This window comes from Rattus norvegicus, chromosome 4, assembly GCF_021556685.1.
Source record: "Rattus norvegicus strain SHRSP/BbbUtx chromosome 4, alternate assembly SHRSP_T2T, whole genome shotgun sequence".
Classification (NCBI taxonomy): Eukaryota; Metazoa; Chordata; class Mammalia; order Rodentia; family Muridae; genus Rattus; species Rattus norvegicus.
In genome coordinates, this window is record NC_141537.1 from 95,772,108 (window position 1) to 95,785,715 (window position 13,608).

General features: G+C 39.8%; 1 protein-coding gene across 1 annotated transcript in view; it reads left to right on the forward strand.

Annotated features, from left to right (window-relative positions):
• Qrfprl (pyroglutamylated RFamide peptide receptor like) overlaps positions 1-11,050 on the forward strand; it is a 78,708-nt gene extending 67,658 nt beyond the window's left edge. Inside the window, 4 exon segments of the mRNA NM_001109239.1 lie at positions 393-454; positions 6,148-6,383; positions 7,619-7,716; positions 8,846-11,050. Of these exon segments, the coding sequence (NP_001102709.1) occupies positions 393-454; positions 6,148-6,383; positions 7,619-7,716; positions 8,846-9,201 (752 nt within the window). The 3' untranslated portion in view covers positions 9,202-11,050.
• The last annotated feature ends 2,558 nt before the right edge of the window (positions 11,051-13,608 follow it).

Here is a 13,608-nt window from a genome sequence, read left to right on the forward strand (position 1 = left end):
CATATAAAAGAATTTTTAACACTTGAAAAATGTAGGGGCTGGAGAGATTGCTCAGTGGGTAAAGGTGTTTGCTGTGCAGGGATGAGGACCTGAGTTTTGATACCCAACACTGACATAAAAAGACAGGCATAAAATGTGCTTGCAATTCCACATGCGATAAGGTGGAAAGTGCTAGATCAGCAGACATGATGTTCTGCTCTAGGATTCTCACACACATGGGAGAGCACACACATAGATGCACAGTACATGCTCCCCACACACACACTGAAAGACCAGAGATAACTGCTGTACTCCATGACAGAGAAGATGGGGACACTGGAGACCAGTCATTTTGATGATTGGAGACTTAACCCATACAATGCCACACTTTATAACTGTCATATTTTTTGCAGGTGTGGTGTGGCTGGTGGCCATCATCATAGGATCACCCATGTGGCATGTGCAGAGACTTGAGGTAAACTCAGGCTTGAAATGTATTCTCATGCCTCTTCCTTTTCATTTTCCTTCTTTCAAGAATATTGTGGCAAAATTTTGACATCATCTATTTCACTGGAATCAAAACATGTTTGAAAATTTTTCTTCTCTGTTGTGTAAGTCTACTGGATTGCTAATATTTAATGTTAAATTTACAAAAAAATAAGTTCCAAATGACCTTCTCCATTTTCTTAGCTTAATGTGTTCTTTCTAGAATATCTTAGTCTTGTTAGGTATGACTGTTTTGACTTTCTTTTAATTCACCTAAAATTATAAGAGAGTGTCTCTTTGCCAGCTGATTTTCCTATTGTCCTAACCACTGACAAACTGAAATGTAAATTAGAAACATGTCCAGTTCTTGAGTTTCTCCATCTTTCTTCTATTTCCACATCTTTTGTGAGATTCTTTTCACTCTTCACATGAGTAAAGGAACAGGTAAGGACAGCAGTTCTGGACAACTGAGCCTATCTACTGAGGTGTACGTTAGCATGGCTTGTAGTTTAATACAGGCATCTGTCTTCAAAGAGACTAGGGCACCGTCATACAGCCTGGAATGTAATGTATGTATGTATGTATGTATGTATGTATGTATGTATGTATGTATGTATGTATTTTAAATCCAAAACACAAGTCAAACTTTCTTTTAACTGCATAAAATTCAAGCCCCCAAAACAGATTGCTGTGATGTCCAGCCAGGGAAAGTGATTTTAATGGAAGTGGCCTGTGGGGGACTTTAAAGAGAATGATACTCTCAAAAACAGTAAAACAATTAGAATTTAGAAGTAAACACTTAGAAGGGTAGCTTACCAGATAGCAATCCTGACCCATTATAAGAAACCAGTTATACAGAACACAAACAGGAGTGTTTCTCTCAGACTGAGCCTAAGGGATTCACACTTGTAATCTCAGCACTGACGAAACTGTAATGGGAAGATTCGCTTTGAATTTAAGGCCATCATGGCTGCATAGTGAGTTCTGGGACAATCCTAACTATACTGAAAGACACTGTCTGTAGAAATAAACAAAAACTATAAGCACACACATGCACGCACGCACACACACACACACACACACACACACACACACACACACACACACACAAGCTAAGCAGAGATAGGAGTAATGTCAACCACCAGTCTAATTTTAGGTAAGACGATGAAGCAGTTTTATGCTGAGCACTGAAGAAACAGCGCAGCGATGAAGCAACCTTCCCCCATTTCCCCATCCCCCCATTCCTCCCATCACCATCTCAGATAGAAGGTACATATACCCAAGACCGCACCTCCTGACCAACATGTAAGGCTTCATTCTGCAGGGGGAATAGGCATTACCAAAACTATCCATCCAGTCATTAAACAACAAACAAAACGATCTCAAAGGACTGATGAAGTGACTTGGTACCCAGAGCTACTGCAGTAATGGAGAGTCCACTTCTGAACCAACAGAACATTACACAAATAAAACAGCACAGTGTGACACACAGAGGCATGAAACCAGTTTTGACAAGCACAAATATGGTGCGGCTTCTATTTCAAGGCTTACTGCACCAAGTCTGGGTTACCATTGTGTAGTATCGGTATGGTGACAGGCACAGTAAGGTTTAAGTGTGACCTGTGCACAAATAGACCCATGCTTCTAAACATTCTGTGCCCAGCTATGTGCTAACTTGGGAGGTTGTGGCACCTTTCCGAGATGGAGCATGGATGAAGCATACAGATAATGCATATAGATTATGTCCACCCTGTGCCACAACTACCCCTCTGCTTCCTGTCTTTGATCGGTGTAAGCAGCCACCGTGATTCCTGCTCTCACGTCCCTGACAGCCTAACCTTCTCCAGGATGAAATCACGAACCCAAACTGTTCCTCCCAAAAAGTGATTCCTGTCAGGAATTTATTTGTCACAGACAGAAAAGTAGCTCATACGAGGACCAGTGGAACTGAATTGGGACACTAGAAATCAATGTTTCTAATCGGTTGATTTCAGAAAGGATACCATATCCTGCAACAGAAAGAGAAAAGTTTCAAGTGATCCTGCAAAAACCTGCAGGTTCAAGTGAAGGACAATGGCATCCTACTCTGCCCACCATTCAAATTAACCCAAACTGTATTTCAGACAGAACACCGAGCGGTAAAATCACATACAACTCATAGAAGAATGAAGAAGCAGAAACTTGAATTAATTTGAATTTATCTGTAGTATGTTGTTCTAAGGATATGTCAGGGAAATAGCAAGCCAGGGGAAAAGTCCTTACACATTGCCAGAATCTTGCATTTTAAAGTCATATGATGATTGTTGGGGGTAGGGTGGTAATGGGGGGAGGATGGGGAGGGGAACACTCATATAGAAGGGTTAGGGGGATGTTGGCCCAGAAACCGGGAAAGGGAATAACAATCGAAATGTAAATAATAAATACTCAGGTTAATAAAGAAAAAAAGAAAAAAAGAATAGCACATGCAGGTGGAGGCTAGAAAGGTAGCTTGGTGGTACAGTACAGATTTAGCATGAACAAGGCCCTGGGTGTGGTCCCCAGCCCTAAAAAAAGAAACACAATATAAAAATGTAGTTAAGAAAAAAGTCCATGTGCAGGAAAATAAACCTTGGAGATGAGAAAGTATTTACTGACACTAGCACTTTGTAAATTATTTTTAATTAAAACTGTAAAAACACCTCTGTAAGATAATGCTTTTTAATAGAGGAACAACATAAGCTAATTTGAAATATGTGCCAACGTCTTCATTATATTTTAACACAGAGAACCTAGACAAAATTGAAATCTTGCAGAAGGTTTTGATAAAGTTATTTGTCTTAAAATAAGTGGAATGTAATTTATAATGCAATGTGTTCCTTTGTACCTTGTTAAATGGAGATAGACAAATGAATCTTTTCAGGGCACACCATGTCCTTTAACGGGGTGAGAGAGCGATTCCAATGTTAGAGTCCTTGTTCACCAAGTGAGGTGCACCCCCCCTCTCTGTGTGCATGGTGTGTGTGTGTGTGTGTGTGTGTGTGTGTGTGTGTGTGTGTCCCCAATATATTGAGCGATCTGGCCTCTGAGAGCAGCAAGTGGCTTTACTCTGTTGCCACCTTTGAAAATGTCACCTGAGAACTTAATGAAATATATATGAAACGTCCAGCAGGCCCTGCAACTCAAGTCGTATAGATGATTAAATTCTTGTGACTTATTTCAGTCACAAGAACAGTATCCACTCTGCCACAAGATGCCAAGGCCAGTGCCGTGGTCACATAAAACCATAATAAGGATCTTGTTAAAACTTGATGATCATGCTGGCAGCACACATATAAAAATTGGAATCACTTAAAAATCTTGTTTTTCCCCTAGCTTGAAATGCTTGTGGGTTCCTGGGTTTGTCACCTCGTCCTCACACCTAGGCACCTCTCTCCGAGAGCAATACAGGGAGGAGAGAGGACTGAGCACAAGGGTGTAGTCCAGGCTGATTCTTTTCTGGGATTCCCGATAACATCTTTGAGGTTCTGAATGTGTCTCCATTCTCCAGCCCTTTACTCATCTCAACAGCCACTGCGGCTGCTTCCTCCTGCTGGTGGCCCACCTATACCAGCAGTATGTTTTATAAATGAAAAAAAAATCTAGTTTCCATCCTGGACTTCCTTTCCTGCACACATAAATTAAACAGATCTTTCATTTTAATAATTTTTATCATATATTCTCCGTGTATAAATCATTTAATTTGTACAAAATGTGTCTGCCTGATCTAATAGGCAAAGCCATGCTTACTGCTAAACACCAGTCAGATCTGATTTGCTTCTTGTCAGGAAAAAGTCAGATTTCAGTTTTGAATTAGATACATTAATGTGCACCCCAGAACCATGCTCATTCCAAAACTCTATTAGAGAGAATGGAATTGAGTGTAGGAGCCAAAGTCTGCTCCCAGAAGACAGGCAGCATCAAAAGCAGCCATTCCCGATGATGCTGTCTTACTCTGGTTTCCCTGGGTTCTCTCAGCAGTGAGTTGACTCACAGCCTACAGGGGTGTAAATGAGAGAATTCAACTAAAATTGTCCCTAATTTTCCCCTCAGTGAATAAATATATGAATTTACAGTACTTCAGACCTTATCAAAATGCTGTGACTCCCTAATTCTGGACTGCCTTGAATAGAAGTTTACTCAGGATAGGGAAAAGCAGAAGGCTTGCTCAGTGGATGTATGATGCCTGGATCAGGACATGAGTCATTCGACTTGTCCTCAGCAGCAAGGCTAAGCTTAAGAGGGATATGGCTGGCTGAGTTGGAGTAGTTGGTGGTGGAAGTGGGAATATAGTTAGAGCTCAAGTCCAGTCACAGTTGTAAACAGTGGAAGATTATAGAGGCGTTTGCTCAGGAAAAAACAAAATCAGGGTCGGGTGCAGTAACTTCTTTGGAGTGCATTTGGCTTGCATGTGTGCAAGGCCCCAAGTTTGATTCCTATGGCCATAAAAAATGACAAAGAGAATATGAAACTGGTTACTGTGAATCCATCTTAAGATGTGTTTGGGGATAATTTGCTTGTCTCTGGCACCATATGAACCCATGTAGAGACCATTTAAGATGTGCTCATACATGGCCTAGGATGTGTCTGTGCATGGGCCATTATGGTCACTAACACTAGGATGTGTCTATGCATGGCCACTATGGTCACTAACCCTAGGACGGGGCATGGCTGCTATGGTCACTGGTCCTTGTGGGTGCTACCCTCATTGAATCAGAAATAATTTCATTTTCACAAATATTTTCATTAAGCTTATTGGTCATAAGTGTTATCATTCCTAGTTGCACTCATGAACAAAACCAACTCAAATCTTCCTAACTTTTGACTTGATGCTGAAGACTGGTAATTAAATTTGCTGGGAGGATAGGCAGAAATCTACCATCTGGAACTCCACAGTGACTGAGATTCAATACGTTCTCTACTCTTCATTCCTGTCCCAGAGATAAGACTTTACTTGGCATATATTTTAACTGCTTACTTTCCCCCCAAAGGAGCCATTAGCATTTGGTACTACCTATCATTGTTGTGGACAGTGAATTTAGAACTTGGAAGATGAGTTCATTGGAAGATTCAGAATATCAGTTATTAAACACATACAATTAAAATATGTGTATATTGGAAATAGGCTAAATCCAGCATCTCATTCACTTCAGTATTTAAATGCTCTGAGCTGCCTTTCCTTTGTAAAGACAGTCTTGTGAGTCTGACATGAAATGATGGCAGAAATACAGCTAGGTTCCTCTTACTCTAAAGCAGATTGGTGCTTGCCAAGGCTATTTTACCAGAAATTAAGAAAGCAAATGTGTCAGCTGGATAAATATTAAACTGGCTAGCATATGATGCACAATATTTTCCCATGTATACTCTCTCAGCAAACTGAAAACTTGCAAACAGTAGAAATAAAAGTTGAAAAAGGTTAAATTAACATAGCAAATGCAGTCCTGGGTTCCATTTAAAATCAAAAAGTAAAAAAAAAACCTTAGTGGTTGAGGAAAGACCTACAATTTTTAGCAGGATAACTATAGAAATTGATTCAAATTTGAAAATTCAGCAGCAGGTAGCATCTGGGAGATCTTAAAAGAAGTCCCAATGGAATGACTTTGGGCTACGTCTTTGCTTTGGATGCTAATTCCTGGGGTTTGTAACTGAATTGTTCTTACTGCAAAGATTAAGTATGACTTCCTATATGAAAAAGAACACATCTGCTGCTTGGAAGAGTGGAGCAGCCCCGTGCACCAGAAAATCTACACCACCTTCATCCTCGTCACCCTCTTCCTGCTGCCTCTGTTGCTGCTGTCTGTCCTCTATGGGAAAATCGGTTATGAGCTTTGGATCAAGAAAAGAGTGGGAGATGGCTCAGTGCTCCGAACTATTCATGGGAAAGAAATGTTCAAAATAGCGAGGTCTGTTTATGCTTTAAAATGTGTTTTATTAATTGTCTTGGAAGGGGCAGTTGCGTGGGTAATTCAGCCTTACCATCATTTATAATTCAATTTGCAAGTAAGGGCTCCTTCGAAACAATGACACTGTGGGGTGGTGTCAAGACCCCCCTGTCCTCCTCCTTCACTGCCAGCAATATCAGTAATATGCAGAAAGCCTTGCTTCAGAGGACCCTAAGAGAACTCACATGTACAATGGCACACGATTACACCTGTCCCTAGTTCCTCCTACTTGAAAACAATATTAAAAAATACTGAGACTGCCTGAAAAGTCTTTGAAACCCTGGAATGGTACGTATTCTAAATGGTTATGATTGGTGCCTGGTATTTTAACTCAAAGGCAGTGCTACCTCATTTTAGTGTCAATTTCAAAAATACTTTATTGCTGTATTTGCAGTTACCATGACACAATCTCTGTCGAATGACTGCTAAAACAAACAAGCAGAACCTTGCCTAGATTAGTGAGTTGATGGTAGTTCATTAATTCTTCAAGTGTGCAGTGACCTCTAGTGCCCAGTTTGTATAAAGAAAACTTTGCTCTCAATATACAATAGAGCTTTGGGACAGGGAGAATACTTCCCCAGAAAAAGAAAGGGTTACCAGACTGAAATGACAGACTGTGAACCTGGACATTTGAGACTGAAAGCGACAAGCAAATGTGTGAATCGGCACAGATGTAAATCTAGTTTCTGAGGAATGAAGAAATTGAATCTATGACTTACTGTATTAAAAAGTTATAGTTCTATACTTGAGGTTCAGCATATTTTATAAGTACTGATGTTTGGCTATCAGAGGTGTGGACTGCTTTAAACACATGCTAAGCAAGTGAAATTCATGTCCTTGAAGAGACATCCCTAAATTCAAACCTAGAGGACATCATTTATTAACCATGCTACTGTGAATTAAACCTCTCTTTCTCAGTTTCTACCTCTGGCTTATTGGGAAAATGAAAGACATACTGTATGTCTGTACTGTAGTAGAGTTCCAGATCTATGCTAAACACGTCACAGGGAAGGGTAAGGTTTGAATACTAAAGATGGGGAATGCTGATAATCTTCCCATAGCCTCAGGAACTCCATTAGTGCGTGAAAACATGTGGCTAAGTGGAGTAGGCTCAGGTAGTTATAATGCATTTGCTATCAACCTGACATGTCTGCGGACACAAAGTTAACCAATGCAATGTTTGTTTGTGGGTCTAGAAAGAAGAAGCGGGCTGTGATCATGATGGTGACAGTGGTGGTTCTCTTTGCTGTGTGCTGGGCACCTTTCCACGTCGTTCACATGATGATTGAATACAGTAGGTCTCTCTCTCTCTCTCTTTCTCTCTATCTCTCTCTCTCTATCTCTCTCTCTCTCTCTCTCTCTCACATATCTAGTTCTTTTTTTCACCAGAACATATGTGAAGTCATTGATTTCTCATTGGCTGCTGTCCACTTGGATAATCAAATGTCAAATACTGAACATTGCTTTTGTACCAGGTCATCACATGCTCGGTGACTGTGCCTGACTAGGACTAAGTTATTAATAATTACAAAAGACAAAGAAAACTCTGCATGTTTCTCAGATCTTCTCCCTCTTTCCCTAAGCTGTCTAGCATTGGAGAGACACCTTCAGAGCCTTTTCTGTTTAGAACCTTGCCATGCACTTTGTGAACTTAATGTATCTAGGATTCAAGTCAAGTGCCTAAGTGCAGTTACCCTTTATGTGTTCTTGGGGGCTCAGCATGATTGTGTTTCTAGGGTTCAGGAGAGCATTTGAAGGGTAACTGAGCTTTTAGGGTATATGAAACTTGGTGTCTTAGGGTTTTATTGCTTGGAAGAGACACTGTGATCATGGCAACTCTTCCAAAAGCATACATTTAACTGGGGCTGGCATACAGTTAGAGGTTTAGCCCATTATCATCGTGGTGGGAAGCATGACCTCTTGTAGTCAGATATGATGCTGGAGGAGCCGAGAGTTCTACGTCTTAATCTGCAGGCAGCAGAAAGAGACTGTTTATCTCTCTAGGCATAACTTGAGCATATATCAGGCCTCAAGGCCCATCTCCTCAATGACACACTTCCTCCAACAAGGTCACACCTACTCCAACAAGGCCATATCTCCTAATAGTGCCACTCCCTGTGAGACAAGCATTCAAATGCATGTGTCTATGGTGGCAATACCTACTCAAACCGCTACACTCGGTATCATTGAGTTGAAAATTGTTGAGTTCTAAAGTATATACCAGGCACCAGCCAAAGCATGGATGAATGAGTACATATTACAGACGTACTTTTATTCAGATGCCAGGTCTCTTTGAGTCATGAGAATGTTTCATATCATTAGCCACTTGCACAAATGCAAATCTTTATAAATATACATGAGACAACTTTAGAGTTATTTCTTGATGAAGTCGGTAAGCATTCTAAAGTATTACTTTATTTCAGGTAATTTTGAAAAGGAATATGATGAAGTCACAATCAAGATGATTTTTGCTATAGTGCAAATAATTGGATTTTTCAACTCCATCTGTAATCCCATTGTTTATGCACTCATGAATGAAAACTTCAAAAAGAATTTTGTGTCTGCAGTTTGCTATTGTGTAATAAAAGAAACCCCCTCTCCAGCACAGAGGCATGGAAGCTTGGGAGCCATTGTGATGCACAGAAGAGTGAAGTTAGCTGTGGGAGAGAATCCTGTAGAGATCAAAGGGGAAGCATTTGGGGGCAGCAACATGGACATCAAGTGGTGTGAACAGCCAGAGAAGAAGAAGAAATCTCAAATGGCTTCTTGTCCTCTTTAGTTCTGAATTCCTGAGAACTCTGCTGTAGACGTGGACACTGACTGTCTTCAGAATGAGGACCTGTTGTACTGTAATCTAAAGAAAATCATTTCGAGACAAAGTCAGAGAGCTTTTCATATTTAAAATGTTGACAAGCACTCGGAAGTCAGGGGCAGGGAGTTCAAGAGATTAAAGTCATCCTCAGCTGCATGATAAGTTTGAGGACAACCTGGGCTACAAGAGACCCTGTCTCAGGAAGCCATTTTAAAACAACCATACTTACTAATGATAATGACAAAGTATTTTTCCATCGAAAACACATATTAGCCGCAATTTTGAAAAATTATTTAACCACACTTGTGATTAATAGGTGGAGTTTAGAAACAATTTTAATGTGTTTTTATTGTATGTATGTGGGTGATAATCTGTGTACCACATACATGCCTGCATTCCCACAAGGGCAAGAAGAAGGCACCTAGTCCCCTGGAGCTAGAGTTACAGATGGTTGTGAGCTGTTGCGTGGATCCTAGGAATCATGTCCGCCATAGGAGCAGCCATCTCTCATTCTCTCTGCTGAGTTTTCAATATCTTGTGTAAAACTCAATGGTCTTAGATAGTAATTTTCTTCTGTATGGTCAATGTGAAATGATTTTCTCCATATTGCTAAATTGAATGAAAGCATTAACAATGCGCTTTCTTCCTAGAATATTAATCTAGTAGATGAGCATCACACATGACTGTCGAAGTTATGCCTCATTCTTTTGCAAAGAAAGCTTGTACCAAAGTCAGTAAGTCCAAGAAAATGGAGAAGCAGCCAAGCATGAGTGAAGTCCAGCCCTCCATTGGTTGGAGCTGCTTACAGCTCAAGGGACCATTTCTGTGGTTACTGGCCTCTCTCTTACCTCCTTTTCAAAAATCTCTGTTTCTGTGCAAATTGACACTGATATCTGCTCTACTTCATGAAGTCACTATGAAACTAAATGTGAGACACATGGAAAATAATTTTGCAGTCTAGAGCAGTCTTGCATTCTGAAGCATTGTACTGCTCATATCTCCAGCCTCTTGTCTCCCTGCTCTGAGTTTATCCTTGACCCTGTCCAACTTTTCCCTCATACGCATATCTTGTTTCTCTACTGAAAGGAATAGTTTAAGGGGCCTCATGTATTGACAGGGTATATATATATATATATATATATATATATATATATATATATATATATATTTAAAATATAATTACTTGAAATGAACTCTACTGGTATGAAAGATCTTTCCTTATATAAATGTAATATATTGATGAGGGTATATGACATTTTGCGGTTCCATGATTGACCCAAGAAATGGGTGAGGATACTCAATAGATTTATATACCCCCTGAAACTTCTTTGTTCTTCTAACTCCCACATGTCACAGACTCAGAGGCCACCATCAGAACACATGGCCCTTTCCTCTCCAACATCTAATACTTTCAAAACCTTGTCGTAGCTTTGTAGCCTAAATGTTTCTTCTGCCTCCACTTTCTAGCCTTGACTCTTCGCAGCTGATAACAAAAATGTCAAGAACACTCAGGCTGTTTTGTGGTTTAAGCTTTAAGACCTGGGAACCAAAAAGTTCAAGCTTCTAGCTCCTCAGTACAGACTGTGAGTGTCAGTGAAACATGCATGGAAACAATGAAGATGAAATAATGTGTGGTATTAGAGGAGAGGAAATGCCAACATGACAGAAAAATTAACAAATCGAAGAGAAGGATGGTGTTTTATGTGTGTGAGAATGGGTTGTTTAGGTCATATTGTGAGCTGTGTGCCTGTTCTGCTTAGCTATCCTGTTACAAAGCATTAAAATAAATCTAAATCATTGACTTTTGGTTACCTTCATTGTTGGCCATATCTATTTGACTACTATTCCAAACATGATAGCAAAAATTATGTAAGTCAGCTGGTAAAGCCTCTCCATTATTGAACATTAAAAGGTTCTCAAGTAGAGCAGAGCTGAGTTTTCACTATTTAGATACTAGAAAATAGTGAATATTTAAAATTGTGGCTATCCTATGAAAGTGTCTTATGCCTAAGAATGTCAAATACTTCTTCAGATGTTCACTGACTAGATAGATAATCTGTATTAATCCCCCAACTACATATTTAACCGTTAGTTCATTTATTGATTGGATTATTAAGGATGTTTAACTTGGGAAGATCCTCACTGATTCAGAACATTAATGTCATTTTATCAAAATGGCAGAAAATTAAAAGATTTTTGTACATTCCCCAGTCCTAGAAACACTCCTTTATATTTTTCTAATATGCAAATTGTTTCTTAATTTAAAATGTTTAATTTAAACATTGATTAAAACATATTAATTCTTTTGTCCTGGGAGCATAATTTTCAAAAAGAAAAATTAGACACTTCATTGAATGGAGATTTAAAAGGTGAAGCATTAATTTTTTTTTTTGGCTAAAACACAGGGAATTAAACAAAAATAAAAGCTTGCCCTGAAATTGCAGCCTGAGTCATTAAAGAGAAAAATGTTCAGATGAAGTGGACAAGCTAACGAAAATGACCTGGGACTCCAGAGAATTGGCTCCTTTGGAATGAGGAGTGTTGGAGATGATGAAGAATGGGAATCGTGAGCAAGGAAGAAAGTAACAGCAGTTGATCCTAAACCAGGAGGCAAAAAGGCCTGAGATAAGCAGAGTTGCTTTTGAAGCACTAAGCATCCTTCGTCAGAAGGTGGTTTATGGGGCATTAAGTTTCTGTGTTCTGAAACTTTTGAGAGCTTTGAGATATTTCTGCCTTCTGCTATTTACTTACTATCCTGGTTTAATTTTTATGGACATTTCCTCTTTTCCAAAATGGCAAAATCTATGTAATACAAACTGTGCTTTTCTAGCTTACAAATCAGACACCTGGACCTGTAACTATTGTCTTCTCACTCTCCCTTCTCCTACGCCAGCAGCCACCACCCTCACTCCCTTCATATGCCTCTGACTCCTTTTATTTCTTCTAAGGGCTTGTTTAAAGAGACAGGCTTATAAGTGACGCAATTGGAATGCATTTCTTTTCTTGTTGTTTTTCATGTTCCCCTCTGATAGTACAGGTGTCACAAGTGAAAGAATTGTTTGCTAAGAATCTGACAGCAAATAGATGATGGGAAGTCTATACAGTGCCTGGTTTATTCTCAATTTCAACATTTCTGACATAAACGTATGACTGCATGTATTTCTGATGTTTCCTCCAGGTGTTTAGTGTACAGTGTCAGTTTGAGAACTTTTAATAGGCATGCTGCCAAAACAGCCAATTACCTTTTGGATCTCCCCATGATTTTTAACTCTCTACTACCCTTCCTTAAACTCTTTCTGGGTGTTATCAGTTTTCTTCTGGAACCAGACAGGGATCTGGTACCTGTGTCATCTCTCAGTTTGCTTCTGATAAATGCTTTCCCTCTACAGACTCTGTTTGTCCTTGGTTTCCAGAATGCTTCTACCCATCAGTACAAAACGAACTTGATATATGAAGCAATAGCAAGTGAACTGATGGTCTTGGCTGAGCAGTTTCATGTTAAATAAGCCAGAGTTTGGCCTCTGCTTGGTGCTTCTGCAATTTTACATGTACTGGATTGAAAGTCCCACAGTGTCACTGGCTGCCTTTGGGGTCCCTAGACATCTGTTGTAAAGAGGAGTTGAGCCTTCAGCCTCTGAGCTGCGTGTATGAGGTATCGAGACAGATATGAATCCTGTGGTCTTATGGCTGTATGTCTGTCTCTCGGTATGCTTGTGCTGTGGGTTGAGTTGTGCTTCCCCTCTTTAGAGAAATGGGAAAGTTAGAGGGGAGTAAAGGGACAACAGATGATCCATGACATAGTCCCTATGTGCAAGACCATCCCAGTGATGGATTTTCCCATGGGGAGCCAAACTTCTTAGCATGTTGGTTTGCATATTTCAAAATGGTGGTTTTTCTTTTCTTTCTGCCATGCGGGCTTTATCCTCTCACTTTATTGCAAAACATTGTGGGACTTCTTGGAGGTAAAACCCATATTCTGTCTCTCCATCAGCACTGCAGAAACGAGTCATTTCCCGTTTATTTTAGTAGTGTTAGAACATTTAGCTTGTGCACATTTAATAAAATGTCAGAGTGTTCACGAGAGCCACCATGTTCAAAGGGCAACAAATGCATAAAAACAAAGCTTACTAAGAATAAGATTCAAGTTTGGTCTCTGAAATGTGATGTCTAAGCAAGCCAAGTTGGTAGAGACTCAGAATCAGCATAAGTTCACAGTGAACACTGCGGTATTCTCTTCTCTGAGGTGATTGCCAGATATATGAAAGTTTGCTTGTTGTTTGCTTCTTAAGAGAATTAGCCTCTCTGGATTTATTTCTTCTTTAATAGCATCATGCAACATTGTTGCTGCAAGGGTTTACATCACAATGTTTATTA